General features: G+C 42.7%; 1 protein-coding gene across 1 annotated transcript in view; it reads left to right on the top strand.

Moving 5' to 3' along the window:
• Pon3 (paraoxonase 3) overlaps positions 1-14,857 on the top strand; it is a 28,653-nt gene that overhangs the window by 4,871 nt on the left and 8,925 nt on the right. Inside the window, exons 3-5 of the mRNA XM_055612706.1 lie at positions 4,597-4,652; positions 9,984-10,149; positions 14,068-14,194. Of these exons, the coding sequence (XP_055468681.1) occupies positions 4,597-4,652; positions 9,984-10,149; positions 14,068-14,194 (349 nt within the window). The remainder of the gene's footprint in view (positions 1-4,596; positions 4,653-9,983; positions 10,150-14,067; positions 14,195-14,857) is intronic.

The raw sequence follows: 14,857 nt of genomic DNA, 5'->3' as shown, positions 1-14,857 counted from the left end.
TGTGTGTGTGTGTGTGTGTGTGTGTGTGTGTGTGTGTGTGTGTGTGTACATGTTTGGTTTACTGGAGCTCAAACCCAAGCCTCATGCATATTTAGGCAAGCCCCCTATGCTTAAGCTATATCTTTAGCTCACTATTTTTTTAGAACTCAGGGTCTTGTTAAGTTGCTCAGGCTAGCCTTAAACACTAGCTTTGAACTCAATTTATAGCTCAGTCATGCCCTGAGTTTGTCACCTTCCTGCCTGGGCCCTGAAAGTAGCTGGGATTATAGGCCTGTGCTACCAGCCTAAACTAAGATCAAACTTTTGAAGCTAATTTGTCAGTGGGAAAAAACAAAAACAAAACCTCTTCCTTTTTGTATGTTTATTTTTCCTTTCCTTCCTCCTTTGATCTTGTATATATACAGTCTTGCTGTATAGCCATGGCTGGCCCTTAACTCATGGCAATCCTCCTGCCTCATATTCCCAAGTGCTGAGGTTTAAGTGTGCTCTGCAGGTTTCTTACAGGAAGGATTGAAAGGTAAAATAATTCTTCCTTCAGAAATGCTTCCTTGCTTCGCTCCTTTTGTACTAACTTTGCCCTTTTCCCAAGCTTATGAGGACTGAGAATAATTTTAACAAGGAAGTTATGAAGCATCTTTTGGCATCTAACTAAAGCTCTACTTGAAATACGAGTTTGTTGCATTCTGGCTCGCTGAGAGCAGGATTATCAAGTTTGCAGGTTTGTATTTGCTACCTTTCAGCTTTTCTTTCTTTCTGCACCTTCCCAGGCTCTAAGCTCTGCTGTCACTCCATGGTGAACTCCATCTGTTTACTTAGCTAGAAGTCAGAAACTCACCCCCCCAGGGATGAAATGGTAATAATGGTATTGCGTACATTAAACCTCTGGAGTGACACTGTCTCGGGGTTCTTACAGGAAATGATTGAGGAAAGGAAGAAATTATCAATGTGATGGCAAGTCAGGGTGGGGTTGATTGGTTGAAACATCATCGGTACTTCACACAGAGAGAGGTGGCTGGGAGTTTTGACCAGATGTGTGCAGACTGACGGGAGGTAGGTGAGGGGTCACTCAGAACACAGGGCCCTGTAGCTCATACTCCCGCTGCTTTCCTTGCTATTGAGATGCTCAGTCTATTGGTCATGTAGAAGGGCTGCAGGAGGGTGGAAGTGCTGTCAGTCCAGCTGATGCTGCTTTTCCACCTTGGAGGACAAAGCCCCAGCTCCTATGTGGGGAAGGATGCAAAACAAAACAACAACAAAACAACAGGACCCCTGAACACTGCATGTTAGGTGAGGGTGATGCTGTCATGGGAGGTATGTAAAATGGTATTTGGGAGAGAAAAGGAGCCAAAGCAGAAAGCATACAACTCAGAATTTCTGGTATAGCTGTTAACCAAGAAGCTGAACTGCCATGTGGGTTGTGGCCCCCTGTGTTGAAAATACTGTAAGGCAAAAATGCATTTCACACTCCTAAGTCACAGGGCATTCCTAGGTGGGTTGCTCAGAGCATCCTCTGCAGAGAGTCCACATTTCTCCTCACGACTGAGAGCAGCCATTGCTGACAGAGCTCGGGCTCAAAAGAGAGCTGTGACGATCGGAAGTCAGAATCAAGGATAACATTCCTCCTGAATGTGTTTTCATGTCATTGCGAAGTTGAAATCTCCTAATCAAATTACTAGTACATCTGTACTCAGATATTAAACTCCTATCATTTAACTCCAAAGTGAGACAAACTTCAAATTACTAACGTGGCTTCTTGTTCAGCTAAACAGCTTGCATTGAGAGTGTCCACAATGAAAAGCCAGGTATTATGCAGAATCCAACATGGAATGAAACCCAGGCCTTGTTCCCAGAAAGCTTTCAGACTAATAGGAAATTAACCAGCAGACACAGTGTGAAAAATGTCAAGGTGGAGTTGCCCACAGGCAACAGTACTTGCATATAAAGACAGATGGTAAAACTTGTGAAAGCTTTGAAAAGCTGAAGCAGTGGCCCAGTGCCCAGTGGCCCAGTAGGGGTAAGGGTGATGTGAGAAAAGCCTAAACCAGGAAGGAGAGGAGGACCGTGTGTGTGTGTGTGTGTGTGTGTGTGTGTGTGTGCGCGCGCGCATATGTACAAATGAATGACTCTATCATGGTTCATAAACTCATCAAGGATGTACCTGTCCTGAAACATACCCAGAATGGATCCTGGAGGGCAGGATCAAGGGGGATTGAGCCTGGGCCAAAGTGTGGATGGATTTGTATCTACACCAAGGATTGTAAGATTTATACAAGTAGCTCTAGCGAGCCTCTAGAAGGCTTTAAGTAGGGGCACAATAGGGGCAACTTGTCAGTTTGAAAACCTGTCAGCACAGACAATGGGATAGGGGGGCGAAGCTGGCCAATGAAGAAACTATTGTAGAAACTTGGGAGTAGCTGTCTGACAAATGAGTGAAGGCTTTGGGAATGAAACAAAAGGGAGGTGGCAGCCATAGCTCCAAGTTCCCTCCTCTGGGTACCTGAGGATAGAAGAGTCATTCATTGTCATCGGAAAACAGAAAAGAAACAAACAGATCTGTTCAGACCCCGTCGAGCATGAGAAACCAGGTGGAATGTTCAGCACTGGGTGAGTACACAAAGTCTGAACTTGCAGGAAGGACTTGATGCAGATTAGAGAATCGAGAGCAGGTGGGCAGAGACGGAGAGCGTGGGACTGCGCTGTTGCTTGACAAACAGGCAAGGGCAGACAGACTTTATCTGTATTCAGAACACACACACACACACAGAGAGAGAGAGAGAGAGAGAGAGAGAGAGAGAGAGGCAACAGGAAACCAAGAAGGGTTGCTCAGAGAGGTGGGAGAAATATCAGAGGAGTAACCAGCCTGTGACACTAGAAATCACTTGATTCGATGTGTGGGTTTTCCCAGTGTGTATCTCACTCCATATGGAAATAGCATCAAGTTTTTCAAGCCATCTGGGCACCACAGATAGGTAAATGTTGATGAACCAAAATGCTTTAGGACCGGGGAACTCTGGTTAACTTAACTTTGGTTTTCAAATTACTAGTTGGGGCTTCGTTTCTCCCCTGATCTCTGGTTGTCAACACCTGTTGCTCACCTTTCTATTGGTTCAACTTTACATTTTCTTTGGCTTTGCCCTGATTTTCTTTTCCAAATCCACCCACATTCTCTCCCAGTTGCCTAGTGACAACTTGGTAATCCATTTCCCCAGGTAACCATTTCCCATGTGCGATAATTTCCCAATTATCGTGCCTGTGTAACAGACAGCCCCACGTTAGTGACTTTGAACAACAATGCTTGACCTAGTGACACACCCCTGTAATTCTAGCACCTAGGAGGATGAGGCAGGAGGATCATGAGTTCAAGGCCCTTCTGGGCTACCTAGGGAGACCCTGTCTCAAAAAGAAGCAAGAAAATTCTAGTTATTTTCCTTACAATAGTGACAGGGTGAAGAAAGTCCAATTGTTCCATTAGCATTAGCAAAGATGTCTTCAGAGGTTGGTAACAAGCCACCGGGGATCCTCTGGCTTTTCTCACCATCCTTCGTCTTCTCTGCATCCAGGGCTCTGTATCTTTGAATAACCAGACTTCTGTAGTTCACTTCGTGGCTCCTAAAGTACATCTTTGAGAGAGGGGAGAAGGGAGTGAGATGGGAAAGAGAGGGAGAGGAAGAGAAGGGAAGAAGGAACACACAGAGGAAAAGAAGGACAAAAAGACTACACCAGGGTGACCATGGTTATGACAGATAACCTCTGAAGTCACATGGCTTTGTGGACACCCCATTTCATTTGTCAGGACAACTTCAAAGTTGTCCCAGGCTTTAGGGGAAGAGTGCCAAAGTCACATCCTCAGAGGAGCATTGGCTGAGCTCTGATGTTTACTTGGCCATATTAGATCAGCATCATCTCCCGGAGCAGCCCCACTCCTACATCTTAGGAGGATGTCTCTCTATAGAAACCATCCTCTCCTCCATCAGTGCTCACTCATTATATTCTTCCCCCCCCCACACACACAGAAATATGCTCAAGGCTCTTGAGGAGGAAGGGATCCAGTCCAAGTCTTTCTAATTAATTTATTTGCTACAGCTTATCCCAAGGATGATCACACGGAATACCTATTCAGTAATTTCTCAGTGTGGTTGAACAGGTTTAGGCTTGGCAGGTTGTGGAACGGGGCACGCTTGGCTGGGAGGCTCCCAGGGAAGCTTCTCAATGTTGACTGAATATTCTCATTCAGTAGGTGAGGAGCAATCTCTCTGTGAGGAATAACACAGATTTTCTCAGGCCATGCCGTGCAAGCTGCAATTTAAAGAATACACTTAGGATATGAATTTAGTTTAATATGGCAGTTTGCTGTTCACTTTCGTCCTGAAAACGGAATTCTAAAGAAGAGCTTAGTGCTTGTAGAGACAGACTCAAGTGTTCTAATAGAGTGGCTATGTCTGTGGGTTTCTGAGAGCGACCATAGTTTCCCAAGTAAATGGCTGAAATAGTCAATGCATTTTGCAAAAATAACTCAAAAGTCTGGGCTATTGAACTTCTTCTTTGAAGGCTCTGCACGTGCATCTTTTTGATTATTTTCTGTTTTGTGTTTTGCAGAGAATGGCTCTGAAGATATTGATATACTCCCCAGTGGGCTGGCTTTTATCTCGACTGTGAGTACTTGCCAACTGCTCTGATGCTCACATCAATTGCTGTGTGGACAGTGCATTAAAGTTTCCAGCTTGAGGTGCCAGATGGACCCCTACATGTCCGTCCCACCTCTGGGTAGACCAGTCAACTACAAAAGCCAACCTGCAATCTGGAGGGCTAATTAGAACACCGCAGGCACCCCTCACACTGGCTGCCTCTCACGAGCAGCTCCCCGTGGTCATCTGCATGCTCGGCTAGGGTCTCCATCAATGTCTATTGATGTCCATTTGGCCCTCAGGCTGGTCTCCAGATCTGTCTTGTTGCTTCCCAGCTCCATCACTGCCTTATTGGATGGTACTTGCGTGGCTCGTAGTCTTCTCACTAGCCAATATTCTTGCCATGCCTGCTTACGTGTGGAACTCTGTAAATGCTAATGAGTTTCAAATCAATAGTTGAGCTCCTCGCTATTCCTTCAGTGTGTTCCCACGAGTAGAGATAAAACTGTATTTGGTTCTCCGGACTACCTTGACAAGTCTTAAATGACCATGAAGTTATGTTAACAACGTCCCCCATCAGTAAACAAAAGAACAATGTGTTTATTCCATGTTGAAGACAGTTTTGCTTCTATCAAGACAATAGTGTGCTATTGGAATAGGGCCTGAGATTTGTTGGTTTTGTTTTTGTGGTGTGTTTTTTAGAAACTGATACCAGGAATGTGTGCATTTCAGTCAGGAACTCTACCACCTAGCTAAGTCCAGAGCTTGGGGTCCAACAGTTTGAAAAAGTAGATTTATCATATTTCAGAATTACTGTTATTATTTTGTTGCGGTTGTTGTTGCTAGAATTGCATGTGAAATATTCTGTTTTTTTTTTTCCCATGCCACTAACATACATGAGTTTTCAGTCTATATGTTTTTGGCTCGAAGCAAGGCATCCTATTAGGAAGCCTGATCTGAATTTCCAGGTTCTTAAGTATGCAGAGTACAGTACAGAGGTCTCTCAGCTGAATTTTAAATGGTGGGAAGCAAGGTTGTCTTTCTTTACTTTTCCATCAAACTCAAAGATAAAACAAAACTGTCTGGAAAAGTCTCTTTTTCCTTGACCTCAATTTTCTGTTGTCAAGTTTGATTTTCGGGGCTATGCCAAACAGACCTGCGAAAGCGATTATTCTGTACAGTCAGGAAATGTCATTCCTTTTAGGAAGTGTCTGTTGTTCCTGCTGCATGCCACCGCTGGCAGCAGAGGCTCATTTATAGCTAAAAGGGAAGGAAACATTCTCATCCCAGGTGCTGTGTGAGATGTAAGCATTCCCTCTCTTTTCATCCTGTGTACACTTAGCAACTCCTACGTGGAGCTTAGGACCATGCTCTTTGCCCCGTTTCTAATCTTCACCCTTTCGTTGTCTTGTTCTCCTTGGCCTCTCCTGTGACCTTCTTGCCTCCCTGGACAACATTCAAGAGCTGCAGATTCAGTATGGGGGATTCTATGCAAATAGATACCCTTAGCCTTTGTAAAGTGACAAAGAGGATCCTCCCCCCCCCCCCCCCCCCCCCCTGAGATTTGGCATGCTTCTTGCCTACAAGATTTCTCCCATCCTCCCACTTTGCCAGTTAACTTGTATTCTCAGCAAAGCGTCCCCGTGGAGGTACTCAGATTCCCCAGCAAGCCTCCTCTGGTTCTGTTGTGAGATATGGATGGGCTGTCATAGGTACCACCCTTTCCTGATATGTTCTTGTTCTAACATCATGTGACTTTAAGCTCCATGAATTGGAGACTTGGATGTGTTCATTATCGGTCCAGGCAGCCAGCACAATACTGAACATATGAAATCTGAGGATGAGTGGGGACTGTGGAGGGTTTCAATGAATATACATAAACACCTGCAAATATATGTATATAAAAATATATACATATATTTATATAATATAAATATATATAGGGGAAAATCAGAAGCTTGCACCTCAAAGTGACTGTCACTACTTCCAGTGATGAGTGGCATAAATGGAATTACATACTGTTATTGGCAGCCAGTAGGATTATTGTCACCAATTCTAACCCAACAGAATGCCATGAACAGAAACCTAAACCTTTTCCCAAAAGTCTTTCCTTAGCACTTTCTCTCTAAGCTCAGTTGCAGTGCTCTTGCTTCTGTCAAATCTTGCTCTGTATTTAGAACTTCCGGTTTCTTTGTTTGAATGGCAGTGTCCTCATCTGTCTCCAGGACACCAAGGTGCCGGTAGAGATGTGCAGCCTTGAGACACATGCACACCTTTTTTTTTTTTTTCTTTTTCTTTTTTAATGGCGTGTGTGGCTCAAGGCAGCACACAGACCTATTTATGGTGTGGGAGTAGGAGGCTGTTTAATGAATGATTCATGCAAATGGCTACATGTCCCTAATATTTTCTCCTTTAGTATTGCTATTCTTGGAGCCAAAGACCTTACTGACAGATTAGCTGTAGAGAGAGGAACCGAGAACTGATTTTTATAGCCTTGAGAAGAATAAGTATGCACTAGATGGAGGGTCTAGATGGACAAAGTTTGACTTGTTTTGACAAGTTTACATGAAGCTGACCTGAGGAGGAGATGGGAAAGGTGAGCGACAGCACCAGAGGTTGTGTGTAAGCATGCTTATGTGAGGATCACTGGGGCACATGAAATAACCAAAGTTGTATGAATGAAAGCTGCAAGGAAAGAGCACCAGGGAGGAAAGGGGTATGAGGACAGAAGGGAGAAAAATCCAAGAGGCAGGAAGAGATACAGACATTCTACCTTGGAACTCTACTTCTGACTTCTTGACATGAAGGAAGGAGGCACAGAACGGTGTCCAGGGCTGCAGAGCTGTACCCAGAGAAAGTGCTGTCGAGGAAGGCACTTTGACATGTGTGTTCACGAAATCCCAGAGGTAGACTGTTGAGTCCAGAGAAAGGAGAGTTGGAGTATATCAGGTAATGAGGTGGGGTGATGTTTCTGAGAAACTTCAGGTGAACCAAAAAGATAAACACATACAGGAAGTAAAGTTAGGGAAATATCTATTTTGAGGAATGAGAAAAAGGAGCCAAATTCCAAGCTACAGAAAAAAAAGTTATTAGTGAAAAACAAAGAATAAAACAAGATGGGGGGGTTGGTGTGCTGTGGAAGAGGGAATAAGGAAAAGAGGTGAAAGATTTAGTAGAACAGCAGAAGGGTGTCTTATCCTCAAGAAAAGAGGGAGGACAGAAGAACTGAAGGGCCATTCACAGACAGGAGTCAGAGGCAATTTACATTAGTTGCTATAGTGTTTCCAGAGAAGTGGGAAGTAAAGTATAGTTCAGAGTGAAGCACAGTGGGATATAAACTTTATGAGATGAAATGCATTTAGGATATGTGTGTGGAAAATAGAATTGTCTATGACAATGAAAAAGCAATGCAGTGGTCAATGTTGACTGTGAAGATGATGTTGGGACATATGTACTAAGAATTTTTTCAAAATGACTTTAGACGCCCCCCCTCATGTCTTCATAGTCATCATAGCATATGTGATGGTGTCTCCTTGTAGTCTTTAAAATAATATGTTGAGAATTCCATACAATTTATCATATTCACCCTCGCTATTCTCCCTTAATTCTTCCCAGATGAATCCCCTTATCCATACCCCTTCCCAACTTCCCACCTCTTTCTTCATTTTAATAACACACAGAGTTTTCAATTTGTGCTGCCCATATACTCACTGGTGTGGGACCATCATCTCCTGAAGCTTGGTTGACCTACCAGGGGCCATGGTCTTAAGGAAAACTTAAATAAAATGCCCCATCCCAATCCCAGTTGTCTCTGTAGACTGAGTGCAGGTGGGGATGGAAATAGGAGGAATCAGGTGTGGATAGATGGAGGATGTCCTCCTTAGTAAGAGATTGGCTGGACAAAGAAAGGACAGAGAAAGGATCCATTATAGAAGCAAATGGTACAGCCTCTTTAGAGAGGTTCTTTACTTGGGGAGAGAGGATGTGGCTCAGAAACAGAATCTGAGAGTCAGGCTCAGCCCATCCCTCCTTCAGGGGAAAATTAAAGAATGAATGGCACTTCCTCTGATGGCATCAGCAACCTCTTCCCAACAGCACCGAGGTAAAAGGTTTGGAAGAGGAGGATTTTAAGAAAACCTTGAAGAAGGCTGGAGAGATGGCTTAGCTTTAAGATCACTCAGTGCTTTTTACAGAGAGCCTGGTACAGTGCTCAGTGCCAGCACAACAGCTCCCATTTCTCTAATACTTTCATGATATTCTGTACTCTCTTCTGATCTCCAAGGCCATCAGGCTCCCTGTGGGAGCCATGCATGCATGCATGCACTCAAACACTCATATACATAAAATAGGAATGAATAGATCTTAAAAAAAAAAAACTTGAAGATGTGGACAGGGATGTACAGAGATTATTGACCATCCCAAAGTGAGGGGGCAATGGAAGGGCCAAAAAGTATATGCATTTGCAAGGGTAAGAGCAAAAAGAGACCCAGGGATAGACAGCAGAGTAGTAAGGAGAAAATTTAGATCAGCTATAGAGGAGGAAGAAAAAGCTGGTCTATTTTGAGTTAATCAGGAGCGATGGGGAAGAGACGTGAGAATGAAATATCAGTGTACTACTTGGTATAGAATAAACCAACCTCAAGGTTTGACACAGTGATCGAGGGTGTGTTGAAGGTTCGTACCTTGTGGATGTCTGTTTTTGACTGATAAAAATGTGGTCCCGTTGGTAAAAGGGGTCACTGTCCAAAGTACTAGAATGAACTTTTTGTACTCTTTGGAGTAATGGTTCAAGTTAGAACATTCAGATATGCCTATAGGACAAAATATGTCAGAAATCTTTATGATGCTCACAGCCTGTGCCAACTTGTGGCTGATCCTGTTTGTGACAACATAACCAGTGTGGGAATAAGAACAATAGGATTTAAACCACACATCCCTTCTCTATGCTTTGGAAAAGGAAACTATTGTGTATCAAGGTTGGAAAGAATCTTAGCCATCATAAGTTTTAGTTGCTTCATTTTATAGACGAGCACCCCAAGGCCTAGGCAGACCAAAGGCCTCTAAAAAAGTAACACAGCTTGTTTCCTGCCATTGCATTCTGTGGCTTAATTCTTTCTAAATTAAAACTGCCTTCTTATCTCAAACATATTCCTGTATCCACAGCTAAGGAATGACATTGCTGACCACCTCTGCTCACCATATCAGATAATGGCTGCAGCTGACAGAGTGAAAAATCCCCCAGATCAAAATGAAATGCAGAACCTGGAACATTTTTGTTTGGTTTTGAGATTTTGGCTTCTGTATGAAAATGTCATTTAAATATGCATGTGTGTATAGACTGATTCTCTATTTCTAAAGGGATTAAAATATCCAGGCATGCCAAACTTTGCACCAGACAAACCAGGGAGAATCTTCCTGATGGATCTGAATGAGCAAAACCCAAAGGCACAAGAGCTGGAAATCAGTGACGGGTTTGACAAGGAATCACTGAATCCTCATGGGATCAGTACTTTCATTGACAAAGGTAAAGCTCAAATGGCTAAGAGTGAAGGAAATTGGAAGAAAGAGACACCATAGATCCCCTACTGCTCAGGATTCATGCTAAAGGTACAGGGCAGGTGCTATTCCACCAGAGAAATGCATGCAATCTTGACCAAAAAATGTTAATGTACACAGGAAACATTTTTAAACATTGCTCTAAAAAAGGAAGGCTTCGCTGAGGGCCCTTAGTGGTTTCCTTCTACACACTTTCCTCCTTATTTGACTACCATAACCTGTTTGAATACTGTTCTAAGAAATCAAACATATAAACAAAAGGCCTTCTGAAATAATATAATACTCAAAAATCATACCATAAGAGGGAAAAGAGATAAGTTTCAATCATGGAAATTGAAACCCTGACCTTGTACCTAAAAATACTGCAAAGAAAGTGAAAAGAAATGCCCAAGGAATGCTACAAAATAATATGCCTGATTCAGATCTTGTTCCCAGACTGTACACACGAGTCTTACAGCTCATCTTGGTAACTGTTTTATTACTGTGAAGAGACACCATGACCCAAGCAAGCTGGGGAAGAAAGGGTTCATTTGGTGTAAACTTTCATATCGTTGTTCATCACTGAAGGAAGTCAGAGCAGAAACTCAAGCAAGGCAGGAACCTAAAGGCAGGAGCTAATGCAGACACCATGGAGGAGTGCTGCTCATTGGCTTGCTAGTCACTGCTTGCTTAGCCTGCTTTCATATAGAACCCAGGATCACCAGGCCATATATGGCACTACCCACAATGGGCTGGGCCCTCATGCATCAATTACCAACTAAGAAAATGCCCTACAGTTAGATCATATGGAGGCATTGTCTCAATTGGGGTTCCCTCCTTTTCAATGACTCTAGCCTATGTCAAGTTGACCCAAAGCTATCCAGCGCACAACTCAACATCCAAAAGACAAATAACCCATTCTAAACGTGGACAAGTTTCTGAATAGACATTTCTTCTATGAAAGTAAAAAGAAAATGGCCAATAATATATTAAAAGATATTTGACATTTTTAGCCATTTGTGAAATGCAAATCAAGTCAAAACAAGCCATTCCTTTATGTCCATAGGGATGATTATAATAAAAGAGACAAGAGTCTGGGCACAGGGCAGTGGGTAATGGTGCTTGTTCTTTAAACATACACTCTAGTTTGAATCCTCAGCACCCACCTAAAAAGCCAAGTATGGCTGTTTATTCCTGAAACTCCAATATTGAGAGAGGAGACAAGTGAATCCTCAGCATTCACCAATCAGCCAGTTCAGCCAGCACAGCGAGCTTCCAGCCCAGTGAGAGACCCTGTTTCAAAGCAATAAAGCAGAGAGCGATAGAGGATAGAGAGGATAGTGTCCTGCTCTGACCTCCATATCCACTAACGTGCATGTATTACTATAACCCCCCCCCCCCACACACACACACACAAACATGGGCGTGTGCAACAAGGAATAACCAAAGTAAGCCAAAATGTTGAAAGACTGGGCCCCTTTGCTGGTGATATTGTGAAATGGTGCAGCTGCTTTAGGAAACAGTAAGTCAGTTCCAAGTATGGCGTTACCAGGTGACACAGCAGCTCTGCTCTGTGGGCTGTGGTCAGCAGAACTAGAAACTATCCAAGTACTCCTACATGACTGTTCATAGCAGCCCTTTTCCTAGTATCCATGTGCCCACTGACTGATGAGCATGTAACATAATTTATACAATAAAGCACCATTTGTCGATAGAAAGAATGAGCTGGGGGCATATGCTATGACACAGATGTCCTTACAAATGCTATGCTACGTGAGAGAATTCAGTAACTGGGCAGAGGCTGGGGAAAAGGGAAAGTGGAGAAGAATGCCTAAACAGTGAGGGATTTATTTGGGGGCTGCTGCAAATATTCTGAAACCAGATGCATCTCTAGGAATATACTAAAACTCACGTTGCAAGACTGAATTTAATGGCATGTGAATGATATCTCAAGAAACTACCCCAGAAACAAATCATATATTATCCACTCTGAAAATAGCAATCTCTGAAACACTTTGCTTGTTCATAGCCCATAATACCAAACTATTTTAAATGTAATATATTTGTGAGTCCTTTGGACACATGGGAGCCGTTGTATAAAGGGGGTATCTCCCTGCCCTAGCATTCTGTGTTTCTGCTTATTAGTTTTTATTCCTGTTTTCTTCTCTAGATATATTCACCATAGAGTGTATGTAACATCTTCAGTCCTGGGATCTGAGAGTCAAGAACAGTGACTGAGAGAGAATAGGAACTGAGCAGACAAGTGTTCATTGTGCAAGTGAATATGGACTTTGTAGGGTAGGGCAGCTTATATTAACACTTCATTTAATGAGATGGAGAAGCTGGAGTTGAGAGAAATGCAATGCAGAGCTGACTTGACTTCTGTTAGTTAATGGCTGCATCAGAGTTAGAAGCCAGGTGGTTTCACTCAGCCTCTGTCTTTAATCTTGTATTTAATCCCCTACAGCTACACCTTCCTTGCCTGGCACCGTGCTGGCTAACACTCCATGAGAGCTGGCACAATAAAGTAGTCAGATTAACGCAAACTGTTTCACTGAATAGGATGTTAGATTTAGAATTATTGGCAACTGGCTTTCTAAGGTGGGATCAGTTTATGGATTAACTGACAGCGGCAAATTTAGGCTTCCAGAAGTTGAATGTATTATAATTGACAACCTATTTTTTCTACTACACACCTTCCTTAATTAAGGGACATATTCACCATGTAAAAACATTGCACAGAGAACTCTCAGGATAGAGAGGCTATAGAACAAAATTATCTCCACAAAGCATCCATTTCTTCTATGGAAGATCCAGTAGAAGCAAAAGGATGGATTAAACCAGGGCAGAATTAGCGATTACCATACTGCATTCCAAAAGAATCTGTTTAGAGCCTAAAAGCCAACCCATGTTCTGTTGGCAAATGCTGAGCCCTATAACACAGTAAGATCAGAAAAATGAAAGATCCACCTGTCTGGGAGCAGCTCCGCATAATTTGCATTGAACAGCTTAATGCAGGAATCTTGCACGTCAGGACTCAGACCTACTCCATTACGTGTTCGCTAACTACATGAAGGAACTGAATAGGAACACCAAATGAGAGGATGGGACCAGTCCCTCAGAAACTCGGATCTACACCTTCCAATAAGTCAGTAAAGGCCACCGCCTTCAATCCATTCACAGCAGTTTATGTTCTGGAGTGAAAAGAGGTAGGTAGGAACATTCTTGAGTGGGCTATGTCCAGAATTAGCTGCTTTGTTTCCTTTGGCATGCTTACTTTTCGTGTCCACTAAGCTCACTAAATATTGTTACTCAGCCTCAGGTATTTGACTTGTGTTAGAAGTTCATTGTCTAGCTTTCACATGCCCCAAGATTTCTTGAACTTTTGTTGAGATGCAGGCATTTGTGACACACCCCAAAATTTCTCAGTAGAGATTGTTTGCTTTCACTCACTTATTGAAAGGCCATTGTTTACCTATCATTTCAGTTCTCTTTAGAGAGGTGAGCTGGCAAGGCCATGGAGACCTTTGCACAAACACTCATGCCTCGCTCAGTTGCTTGGTGTTGGTAAAATTGCTGGGTTACCCCCTGTTTGAAGTTCAGTTTCTTCAAAAACAGAAGAATCTAACATTGGTGTTAATGGCCTATCTGATGGACATGCAGGATCGACAAAAGAAACCCTTGCACAGTAGTACATGCTTATATAATCCCAACCACTCAGGACTGGAGCCTAGATGTTCAAGATAAACCTTGGAAAATCAAGACCCCATCTCAAGACAAAAGCCAAAGCCTTGGGAGATGGTCAGGTTTTTAAAGAAGTCTAATAATGACTGCAAGAAGCTTACTTAAACATCTTGGAAATGACATCTTCCATTGAAATTATATCTCTCCCTCCCCTCCCACTTAGACAACACTGTGTATCTTTATGTTGTGAATCACCCCCACATGGATTCCACTGTGGAGATATTTAAATTTGAAGAACAACACCGTTCTCTCATCTACCTGAAAACTATAAAACACGAACTTCTCAAGAGGTATGGAATTAGAGCCGGCGCACTTCTATTTATTTCACACCTCTGCTGTGAGCATTGTTTTCTTTGGTTCAGCGGGCATTAGACTTTTGTTTTGTAGCATGTTTTTTTTTTTCTTTCTTTCTTTCTTTCTTTTTCCCCCTAAAGTGTTCTAAAGCTTCTCATGGTGGGACTGCCCAGCACCTCAGTAGAAACTGCTGTGCTTAGTATTGAATGTCTCTGTACTTTCCAACTTTCTGAAAGCTCTTTAATCCTATAAATGTGCTCAATTAGATTCCCAGCTCTAATCCCAACTTCTTTGCCACAGCAACTCAATACCGTGCTCTCTTTAAACACCTACTCTCTCTTCCAGTTGTCTTGGTAGGTTGTATTCTCTGAGCCTCACCCACTGGGCGTTATAACCAACCTCCAGATGGATTATTTCTTTTTGGGGGGGGAGGGAGTATTTCTTTAAAGAAAAATTTAATTTAAAAAAATGTGCACTCATAAAAATCCCCTTCAGTATTGATCTTGTACCAAATGCTGTGTCAAAATACTTTTAACCTAATTTTCAGATAACATTTAGTAATAAACATGAGTAAACAGTATCACAAGAGCTGTGTGTCCGGTTGTCTGAATCAGTGTGTGATTGACCTAGTCGTCGTGTAAACCTCGGTCCATTAAAGC

The sequence above is a fragment of the Psammomys obesus genome, unplaced genomic scaffold (assembly GCF_907164565.1).
Source record: "Psammomys obesus unplaced genomic scaffold, mPsaObe1.curated_primary_1811, whole genome shotgun sequence".
NCBI classification, from domain to species: domain Eukaryota; kingdom Metazoa; phylum Chordata; class Mammalia; order Rodentia; family Muridae; genus Psammomys; species Psammomys obesus.
Note: the sequence above shows the minus strand (reverse complement) of the source record. Positions and strands in the feature narration are given on the sequence as shown.